This window comes from Anolis carolinensis, unplaced genomic scaffold, assembly GCF_035594765.1.
Source record: "Anolis carolinensis isolate JA03-04 unplaced genomic scaffold, rAnoCar3.1.pri scaffold_12, whole genome shotgun sequence".
Classification (NCBI taxonomy): domain Eukaryota; kingdom Metazoa; phylum Chordata; class Lepidosauria; order Squamata; family Dactyloidae; genus Anolis; species Anolis carolinensis.
Window position 1 is genome coordinate 1,063,965 of NW_026943823.1, and position 11,298 is coordinate 1,075,262.

An 11,298-nucleotide genomic window follows, 5' to 3' on the forward strand; every position below is an offset into this window, starting at 1 on the left:
CCTGCCATAGATGTGGGTGAAACGTCAGGAGATAATGCTTCTGGAACATGGCCATACACTGAGGATGCCTGCCATAGATGTGAGACAAACATCAGGAGAGAATGCTTCTGGAACATGGCCATACACTGAGGATGCCTGCCATAGGTGTGGGTGAAACGTCAGGAGAGAATGCTTCTGGAACATGGCCAAACAGCCCGGAAACTCACAGGAGCCCAGTGCTTCCATGATTGTTGTTACTGTTAACACAAGTAGAATGATACAAACCTCAATAACAATCCCATAGATCATGATATTCCGCTTAACTTTTCTCTCGATTCGATATGTCCCTGTTTTCGTAACTTTACCATTTCCACACCCAATTGGAGCGGGGCCTTTGGAGGTTTGGAGAGCAGAACCGAAAAGTGTCCAAAGAACCCTTCAAGAACCATCCTTTGTTCCTGTTGCAAGATTCGGAGAGCCTGGAGCTCCCTGGAATGCCTTCCTGGGTCTCAATATAACATTCAGAAGGGGACTCTGAAGGCGAACCGTTCCACAGATGCCAACGTGAGGCAAGTGCCACCAATGCCAGGCAGAATCCTCTCTCAGGGCCGTCCATCCCTGCAGCAACGTTGCCAACTTTCTCCCGGTTTCAGGGACGATGGACTAGAGGCCCCTCGGCCCGGCCTTGGCTCCGTCTCCGGCTCTCCCTTCAAGGATCTCCAGCAGATAAGCTGCAAGGGCTGCCTGGAAGCATTGCGCTGTTGCGGGGAGTTTCCTGGGCCTCGCTTTGGAGCCCCATCGAAAGGCATCAGTCTAAACTGTGTTGGAGGGTGAAGCATGAATGCCGTTTTTCATTATCTGCCATGGCTCAATGCTGTGGAGTTTGGGAGCTGTAGTTCTACAAGGCCATCTCTGCCAAAGGGGGCTTCACCAAACTACTACTGCTACTACTATTATTATCATTATCATTACCATTTGATACACAATAAGATGAGTACACAGCAAACAAGATCACTGAGCCAGCTTTTGAATTGGATCACACGTCGGACACTTCCCAAGTGTCTAGGACTATTATTATTATTATTATCATCATCATCATCATCATTACTATTTGATACACAACAAGATGAGTACAGAGCACTAACTTGCTTTTGAATTGGATCACACGTCAGACACTTCTGAAGTGTCTAGAACTTATTATTATTATTATTATTATTATTATTATTATTATCATTACTATTTGATGCACAACAAGATGAGTACAGAGCACTAACTTGCTTTTGAATTGGATCACATGTCAGACACTTCGCAAGTGTCTAGAACTTATTATTATTATTATTATCATTACTATTTGATGCACAACAAGATGAGTACAGAGCACTAACTTGCTTTTGAATTGGATCACATGTCAGACACTTCGCAAGTGTCTAGAATTTATTATTATTATTATTATCATTACTATTTGATACACAACAAGATGAGTACACAACAAACAAGATCACTGAACCGGCTATTGCATTGGATCACATGTCAGACACTTCCCAATTGTCTAGGACTTATTATTACTATTATTATTATTATCATCATCATCATCATCATCATTACTATTTGATACACAACAAGATGAGTACACAGCACTAACTTGCATTTGAATTGGATTACACGTCGGACACTTCCCAAGTGTCTAGAACTTATTATTATTATTGACACAACGACGTTGTATGACACAGCAAACAAGATAGATATGCTGGATTTCATTATTATCATCATCATCATATTACTATTTGATACACAACAAGATGAGTACAAAGCAAACAAGTTCACTAAGCTGGCTTTTGCCTTGGGTCACACATCCGACACTTCCCAAGTGTCTAGGACTTGTTGTTGTTGTTGTTTATATCCTGCCAGAATCCCATAGCTGTTAACGTGGTGTCAAACTGCATTAATTCTACAGTGTAAATGCACCCGAAGTCTGAACGTGAAAGGAGCTGGCCAACATGCTGGACCTATTTGGCAGAAAATCATACTATGACCGCTTAATAAATAATAAATAATAATAATAAAATTTATTTTTATATCCCGCCCCATCTCCCTGAAGGGACTTGGGGTGGCTCACAACAGGGACAAGCCCGAACAACGACACAACATATTTGACAAAACTTAAAACATTTCAACGATACACAAAATAATATAATATACATTAAAATCCAATCAGATAAAATCAGAGTAATTAAAAGCAAACCAGCGGGGACAGGCTCCTTCTGCATGGCTGAATATCCATAATATTATACATTCTCTGCTTTGAATTGGATTGTATGACTCTACACTGCCATATAATGGACTTTAACTATATGTTTTATATTTTTATAAAGTGTTGTAATTGGATTTTATTCATTGCTTTATTTTAAATGTGTGTAGGCATCGAATTGTTGCTAATTGTGTATGCCGCCCTGAGTCCCCTCGGGTGAGAAGGGCGGGATATAAATGTTGTAAATAAATAAATATAATCCGGTTCAGTGCAGATAATCTGAAACGAAGCTGTTGTCCCACTTTCCATGGATGGAAGGTGGTTTCCATGTTAGTGGCTCTTGGTGGCAGCTGGTGTCACCAAGAGAAAGGCTATTTATTGTGTTCCAAATGTTTGGCAAGTTGTTGTCCTTATGCGCCGTCACTTTGGTTGCAGCTTTGGGACGGGAGATATTGTGCAGACCAAAACATCCATCGTTCCCCTTCCTGACAGTGTCAAGGCCCCATTGACAAGGGATTGATAGATGAGAAGGCCCTTCCAGCAACCAGTCTCTCCTGGCTTTGCTTCCAAGTGCCGGGACTCTTCTGCATCTCTGCTCCTTGGATGGTGGGAGGGCTCCTTCCCCCTCTTCCAAGGCCGGTCCTCCCATCCGCCCAGCTGGGCTTATAATCTCTCTGCGGCTCGGCTGCAGTTGATCCATCAGTCCTTGAAGAGCAGGAGACAGCAGAAGATGCCCCTCCGCTTCTCCAAGCTGGTCCGAGGACTGGGTTGCTCCCTGCACAGGGTTCGAGGCCTCTCCTCCTTTGGGGTGGCTCACCCACAACAAGCCCTGCCAGCATGGCCTCCAAGGAGAAGGTTCAGCTCCACTTGCAGGCTTCAAGATGTCCCCAGAGACACAAGGTAAGCATCTTGTCAGGGTCCTCTGTTTTCTAAGGGTGGCTTCATTATAGTCTTCTTGTTATGGGACATCAAGTAAACTCCAACTTATGTGAACAAGAGACCTCCAAGTCTCTTTCTCCTCAACCATTTCATAGATTAAGCATCTCATTTGGGTCTGGTGTCTTCTAGGGGAGGTTTAGGTATAGTTTGAGGTCTTGTTGCGATTTCACATCAAGGCAATTCCAACTTATGTGAACTAGACACCCCCAAGTCCCCTTATCTTCAACTGGTTCAAGATAAGGGAACACCAAGTAAGCATCTTATTGCGGTTCTCTGTTTTCTAACGGTGGTTTAATTCTAGTCTTGTTGTTATGTGGCATCAAGTCAACTCCAACTTATGTGAACAAGAGACCTCCAAGTCCCCTTCTCAACCATTTTATAAGTGAAGCATCTTATTGGGGTCCTCTGTTTTCTAAGGGTGGTTTAATTCTAGTTTGAAGTCTTCTTGTTGTGTGACATCAAGTCAACTCCAACTTATGTGAACTAGACACCCCCAAGTCCCCTTCTCCTCAACCATTTCATAGATTAAGCATCTCGTTTGTGTCTAGTGTCTTCTAGGGGAGGTTTAGATATAGTTTGAGGTCTTGTTGAGATTTCACATCAAGTCAATTCCAACTTGGGTGAACGAGACCTCCAAGTCCCCTTATCTTCATCTGGTTCAAGATGTCTCCAGAGACATCTGGAGTAAGCATTCTATTGGGATCCTCTGTTTTCTAGGGGTGGTTATTACACTGTGTAACACAATTGTTGTTCCTGGGTTATAAATGTCATATTCTAATTGGTTCAATCATTAAAATATGGGACAAAAGCAGAGTCTAGGAATGTAAAGTAAAAGCAGATGATGGAGATTTGTAGAGGGCCTGGTTTCCCTTAATTCAAAGGAAAGAGAGAAAAAGAGCATGGAGATAATATAGATTGTTGCATTCATACTCTCCGGTAGTGATGATTTGAGAGGTACTACTCCCCTGCCTTCCCGCTTTCCCAACTACTTTTAAAATGTCCCGGTTCCTCTCCTCCTCCCTCTATGGCCTTCAGCTTACTTCAACTGCTGCAAATGGAGCTGAAAGTACAAAGGGTAGCTTGCCTTCGAGTTGAATCCCATTTGGATACAGTCTCAATGAATCCTCCACCTCCCTACTTTCCCCACAGTCCCAACTCCGCTCGCCTCCTCCACTTTGTCAGCTTATATTTTTGTAGTGTTCTTCTCATCCATCTCCTATGGTGAACATAACCCATCCCATTGTGTCCCTCTTTTCCTGGATGTTCCCCAGCTCCTCTCTTCCTTCACCGCCGACTTCTCCGGAGAAGGTCCTGCTCCATTTTATCAACCGAAACGGAGAGAAGTTCTCCGTCACCGCAAAGGAAGGGCAGAGCTTGCTGGAGGTGGTGGTCAACCAGAACCTCAGCATCGACGGCTTTGGTAAGTCATGTCCATCGCCTTGGTTTATTTCCCTTGGCCTTCATAAATGGTCAAATTCAAGATGGTGAGATCTGAGCAGTTCAAGATGGTGAGGTCTGACCAGTTCAAGATGGTGAGATCTGACCAGTTCAAGATGGTGAGATCTGACCAGTTCAAGATGGTGAGGTCTGACCAGTTCAAGATGGTGAGATCTGAGCAATTCAAGATAGTGAGGTCTGACCAGTTTAGATGGTAAGATCTGACCAGTTCAAGATGGTGAGGTCTGACCAGGTCAAGATGGTGAGGTCTGACCAGTTCAAGACAGTGAAATCTGACCAGGTCAAGATGATGAGGTCTGACCAGTTCAAGATGGTGAGATCTGAGCAATTCAAGATGGTGAGAGCTGACCAGTTTAGATGGTGAGGTCTGACCAGTTCAAAATGGTGAGATCTGACCGGTTTAGATGGTGAGATCTGACCAGTTCAAGATGGTGAGGTCTGACCAGTTCAAGATGGTGAGGTCTGGCCAGTTCAAGATGGTGAGATCTGAGCAATTCAAGATGGTGAGATCTGACCAGTTCAAAATGGTGAGGTCTGTCCAGTTCAAGGTGGTGAGGTCTGACCAGTTCAAGATGGTGAGGTCTGGCCAGTTCAAGATGGTGAGATCTGAGCAATTCAAGATGGTGAGGTCTGACCAGTTCAAGACGTTGAGGTCTGACCAGTTCAAGATGGTAAGGTCTGACCAGTTCAAGATGGTGAGATCTGACCAGTTTTGTCTTGGAAAGTTTCCAAACTCTGTTGGGATCCTGTGCATATCTCCCAACTGGATCCCTTTGGATCAATTGCAGAATGGTCGGCAACATGCTGGCAGATCAATTCAGTGGCTCTATCCTAGGCTCAGTATTCTGGAGTCCTGGGAATTGTAGTCTTGCAAGGTCTTTTGCCTTCTCTTCTGGTGGCTCCTCAAGATGCAAATCCCATCATTCCACAGCATTAAATTGCATTCAATCCAAAGTGTAGATGCACCACTCGTCAAGACTGATAGATGAGCCCAAGGAAGCCGATATCCTTTTGCAGAACGTGGGACGTCCTGTTTTGAGGGTTAAAAATTCCACAACACCTCAATCATAGGTTCTGGGAGTTGTAGTTCCCCCCAAAGAGAGTTTTCCCTGCCTTGTGCCTTCGGGTGGGATTTCTGCAATGTGCAACGTGCTAGAAATCCAGGAGATGGCAGCAAATAATGCCGAATGTTAGTCGCCAACATAAAAAAAAGAACCAGTTTGCACCAATTTTGGCCAGTTGCCTTTGGAGACCCATATGTCTGGACTAGACATGGGCAAAGTTGGGTCTTCCAGGTGTTTTGGACTGCAACTCCCACCATTCCTAACAGCCTCAGGCCCCTTCCTTTCCCCCCTCAGCCGCTTAAGCGGCTGAGGGGGGAAAGGAAAGGGCCTGAGGCTGTTAGGAATGGTGGGAGTTGCAGTCCGAAACATGAATAGCCCGACCAAGAAGCCATGAGATCATACCTCACACACCTGGGCTGAAGTTTGCTCGTACTTGGTCTAGATGCTTTCCAGCTTGGTTGTTCTGAAATACCTATGGACAATGCTTTACAATGAGCCCCATGTATCCGTTCTCCCAAAGGTGCGTGCGAAGGGACCCTCGCGTGCTCCACTTGCCACCTCATCTTCGAGGAAGAGGCTTTCCGAAAACTGGGCGCCGTCAGCGACGAAGAGCTGGACATGCTGGACCTGGCCTTTGGGCTGACAGACACGTGAGGAGCCTTTCTCCGTCCATCTTTCTCCATCGGGAATGGGCTCTGAGTCCGAATCAAGACCTTGGTGTTGTTGTTGTTGTTAATTGCAGTATAATTATACTATCTATATATATAAAAGAGTGATGGCATCACGGCGACCCACAAAACAACAAAACTACAGGCCCCCCAACCTCAAAATTTGACAACACAACCCAACATCCACGGCTCTAGGTTGATACAACAAAAAGAAAAGAAAAATAAAGTCCTAATTCGAGAGAGAGGAATAATTGCTTTTATCCAATTGCTGCCAGTTAGAAAGCTAAGCTCCTCCAACTTGGTCTCCTAGCAACCCAATAAAAAATAATAAAAAAACACTAAAAAATAATTAAAAACGCTAAGAAATTAATACAATAAAATACTATAATAACAGAAAATAACTAAAAATAATACAAGAAAATAATAAAATATAATAAATAAAAAGATAACTTACAATAAAATTAATTAAAAATACAAATAACGTCAAATTAAAATTACACAACAATTTTTAACCAATACCACCACCACTTTGCCACAGCAACGCGTGGCCGGGCACAGCTAGTGATTTATAGAAAGTTTTGGTTGGCACTAGGGATGTGCAAATTGTCGTTTTGGTGTATTGGATTCGGCTGCTTTAAAGATTTCCCAAAAATAAGTAGATTGGCGAAACGTTCTGAAACTCTGCAGTCTTGCATTCACAACTGCGGACTATAAATGAGGCAAATTCCATGCTGATAAGCCTAAAAATGACAGAGAAATAAGCCTCTACATAATTATAATTATACTATGATTTCCAGAAAGTATTGGCTGGCACTAGGGATGTGCATGATATCGTTTTGGTGTATTGGATTCAGCTGCTTTAAAGATTTCCCAAAATTAAGTAGATTGGCAAAACGTTCTGAAACTTGCCTGTCTTGCAGTAAAATCTGCGGACTACAGGTGAGGCAAGTTTCATGCTGATAGGCCTAAAAATGATGGAGAAACAAGCCTCTAAATAATTATAATTATACTATGATTTCCAGAAAGTGTTGGTTGGCACTAGGGATGTGCATAATGTCGTTTTGGTGTATTGGATTCGGCTGCTTTAAAGATTTCCCAAAAATAAGTAGATTGGCAAAACGTTCTGAAACTTGCCAGTCTTGCAGTCACATCTGCGGACTACAAGTGAGGCAAATTCCATGCTGATAAGCCTAAAAATGATGGAGAAACAAGCCTCTACATAATTACAATTATACTATGATTTCCAGAAAGTGTTGGTTGGCACTAGGGATGTGCATAGTATTGTTTTGGTGTATTGGATTCAGGGGACTCGGGGAATTCGGCTGCTTTAAAGATTTCCCAAAAATAAGTAGATTTGGCGAAACATTCTGAAACTTGGCAGTCTTGCTGTCACAACTGCGGACTACAAGTGAGGCAAGTTCCATGGTGATAGGCCTAAAAATGATGGAGAAACTAAAGTTTCCACATTGGCAAAAACGGAACGAGTCATACCAGAATGAAAACAGAAACCCACTCCTGATTTTGGAAACTTCCAGTAAACAGAGTGGGGACTCAGCAGAAAATGGAACCGAAAATGGAAGGGTTTTTGCCGAGTTGCACACCCCTAGTTGACACCCTGTTGACGCTCTTGGCTTTCCTTTCAGGTCCCGCCTGGGTTGCCAGGTCCACGTCAAGAAGTGGATGGACGGCTTGACCCTCCATGTGCCCAGGGAAGTCTCCGACATCCGGAAAGAGCTGGAAGTGGAGAAGCAAAGCAAGCAATGACCGGGACTGGCTTCCGTATAATACTGTTCTGTCAACACTAACGTTACTGTGAAGTCTTTTTCTCTCTTTCTGATTGTTTTCAAATCCCATCGTTGTTGTTGTTGTGACTCCCGCCTCGATTTGACATCTGCCCCGTTTTCTGAAACGCGGGAGGAATTCTTCGGAAAGGTGACACTCACCTCGTGCATTGCACTTCGACATTCCTTACTTCTGCTTCTCTGAAACAGTTATTTTCAGGCTAGAAATAAAATTGATTGCTAGAAACCTATTGAGAAAGTACATCTTCGTAACTAGAATATATGTTTGCTGGAAATGAGAGCTGTCTGTATCTAGTAAAGGGATATACGGGGGAGTCAATGACATGACCGGTGTCCCTGGGGACTGATGCGCATTAGTCCTGTTTTGCACAGGGACTAATGCACATGAAGACATCGTGCTAGTCCCCCATTAATGCATCTTCACAATGCTCAAACAGGGTTCCTTAGCACTTCTGCTGTGTAGCAAAGTGTGTAGGAAGTTGCATAATATACACCACAATTCCAGTTTATGACATTGATCAACATGTTAGTGATACATGCAAGCCATGCTATGATTGTGGGACAAATAGCATTATGTAACACGATTTTTGTTCCTGGGTTATAAATATCGTTTCCTCATTGGTTCTATCATAAAAACATGGAAAAACCTGAGTAAATTGCAAAAAATAAATAAATCCTGCAGCACATTTTGCTATAATTTTTCAATAAATATCTCAGCCAACTCAACCTTTTTCCCGTCACAAAAATGAAGTTTCTGGAGTAGAATAACTACTTCCAAAGTGAGGACTGCACAATTGAACAGGAAATAAAACTTTCAATCCAGGAGCAGAACATTTTCCAAATGTTGTTATGTCGTGCAGTTTGCCAAAACACAACGGACTCGTTTTGGACGAGACAGTATCACTTGTGAGCAAAGTGACACATTTGAAAAGAAATCCCTGTATGAGTTTCCCGGTGTCTTGGGGTGCCTCCACACTAGGAAATTAATGCAGTTTGGTGCCACTTTGTCTAACATGGCTCAATGTTATGGAAACATAAATGTTTTTTAATTAAGCTGTCATGAGGAGAGGCCAGTAAGAATGATTATTATTGGATTGTTGTGCGTTTTCCGGGCTGTATGGCCATGTTCCAGAAGCATTCTCTCCTGATGTTTCACCCACATCTATGGCAGGCATCCTTGGAGGTTGTGAGGTATACTGGAAAACTCTGAGGATGCCTGCCATAGATGTGGGTGAAACATCAGGAGAGAATGCTTCTGGAACATGGCCATACAGCCCAGAAAATACACAACAACCCAGTGATTCTGGCCATGAAAGCCTTCGATGACACATGATTATTATTATTATTTTCATGGGAGTTGTCATTTCTGAGGTATACTGGAAAACTCTGAGGATGCCTGCCATAGATGTGAGCGAAACGTCAGGAATGAATGCTTCCGGAACATGGCCATACAGCCCAGAAAATACACAACAGCCCATTGATTCCGGCCATGAAAGCCTTCGACAACACATGATGATTATTATTATTTTCATGGGAGTTGTCATTTCTGAGGTATACTGGAAAACTCTGAGGATGCCTGCCATAGATGTGAGCGAAACGTCAGGAATGAATGCTTCCGGAACATGGCCATACAGCCCAGAAAATACACAACAGCCCATTGATTCCGGCCATGAAAGCCTTCGACGACACATGATTATTATTACAGTAGAGTCTCACTTATCCAACACTCGCCTATCCAACGTTCTGGATTATCCAACACATTTTTGTAGTCCATGTTTTCAATATATCGTGATATTTTGGTGCTAAATTCATAAATACAGTAATTACAACATAACATTACTGTGTATTGGACTACTTTTTCTGTCAAATTTGTTGTATAACATGATGGTGCTTAATTTGTAAAATCATAACCTAATTTAATGTTTAATAGGCTTTTTCTTAATCTCTCCTTATTATCCAACATATTCGCTTATCCAATGTTCTGCCGGCCCGTTTATGTTGGATAAGTGAGACTCTACTGTATTTTCATGGGAATTGTCGTTTGGTGAGACACCAGAGGAGGATTACGGCCTCAAAAAGTTACAAATCCCAGCTTCCCGGAGCATTGAGCCATGGCAGTTCAAGTGGTGTCAAACTGCATTGTGTAAATGCAAAATAAATCTCTGTGCAAAGATTGGGCATCTTGTCTTGCCATTGGAATAAAGGGAAGTCGTGTCTGGATGGGCCTGTGGTGCCTCTCCCGAATGTTCCGCATGCTTGGAATTGCCATCTGGTTGGGCTTCTTCTTCTCGGCTCCATACTTGGCATTTCTGCTTCGGAGCTTCAAAGCCACCGGCTCCGTCATCGGTCCCCAAGGACTGTCAACACCTCGCCTGACGCATCCCAGGACCGAGTGCGGAAACCTATGTGAGAGGTCCATGTTTGGGACCTCTTTCTCCTGCTCACTCTCCTTGGAGGAAATGGAAACAAAAGTCCTTTGCAATGGGAAAAACGGCTCCTGGCGTGGCCAGGGAATGCCACGTGTATCCGTTTGATATAAACCCAATGAGACCGACAGCAGGAAGGTCTAGCTTTTGCAATAAATGCGATAACCCAGTATGCACAAACCAGAATATGTGCTTTGATCTTATGTCAGAAAAAAAGGGGACATAAATGGGGAAACTTTGGTGCAAAAACAGCAATAACACTATGTAACACAATTTTTGTTCCTGGGTTACCAATGCCATTTCCTAATTGGTTCTATCATGACAACATGGAAAATGTTTATTAAACTGCAAAATGTTTGTTTTGGAAAGACATCCTGCAGCACACTTTTCTATAGTTTTTCAATCAATATCACATCCAATTCAACTTAATTTGCAGCAGCCACAAAACAGAAGTTTCCGGAGTATCATAATTATTGCACAATTAAACAGGAAATGACACTTTCCAACCAGGAACAGATTTTTTTTTTCAAATTTTGTTACGTAATAGTGTAATTGGAAAATCCCGGCTGGCATTCAATGAGCGGCAATGACTCAAGTTGGACACTCGCCATTGCAACTCACTTTGGTGCCCATTGCATAAGCTGAACCCTTGACCAAAAGCCTTTTGAAACTCACCTTGCAAGTTGCGACTCACAATCACAACAATTTAGGGAA

General features: G+C 43.0%; 1 protein-coding gene across 1 annotated transcript; it reads left to right on the top strand.

Annotated features, from left to right (window-relative positions):
- Window positions 1–2,735: 2,735 nt before the first annotated feature.
- On the top strand, window positions 2,736–8,399 carry LOC100554708 (adrenodoxin, mitochondrial). Its single transcript, XM_003227215.4, has 4 exons — window positions 2,736–3,127; window positions 4,438–4,586; window positions 6,209–6,338; window positions 8,000–8,399. The coding sequence occupies exons 1-4, from the start codon at window positions 2,751–2,753 to the stop codon at window positions 8,118–8,120; spliced, it is 777 nt and encodes a 258-aa protein (XP_003227263.3). The 5' UTR covers window positions 2,736–2,750; the 3' UTR covers window positions 8,121–8,399.
- Window positions 8,400–11,298: the final 2,899 nt, after the last annotated feature.

What these genes read in the sequence shown, in the direction of transcription:
- LOC100554708 (XM_003227215.4), top strand. Translation starts at nt 2,751, where the DNA reads ATGAGAAGGCCCTTCCAGCAACCAGTCTCTCCTGGCTTTGCTTCCAAG. An exon ending in GATGTCCCCAGAGACACAAG is followed by an intron (nt 3,128 to 4,437) that starts GTAAGCATCTTG and finishes GATGTTCCCCAG; the next exon opens with CTCCTCTCTTCCTTCACCGC. An exon ending in GCCTTTGGGCTGACAGACAC is followed by an intron (nt 6,339 to 7,999) that starts GTGAGGAGCCTT and finishes CTTTCCTTTCAG; the next exon opens with GTCCCGCCTGGGTTGCCAGG.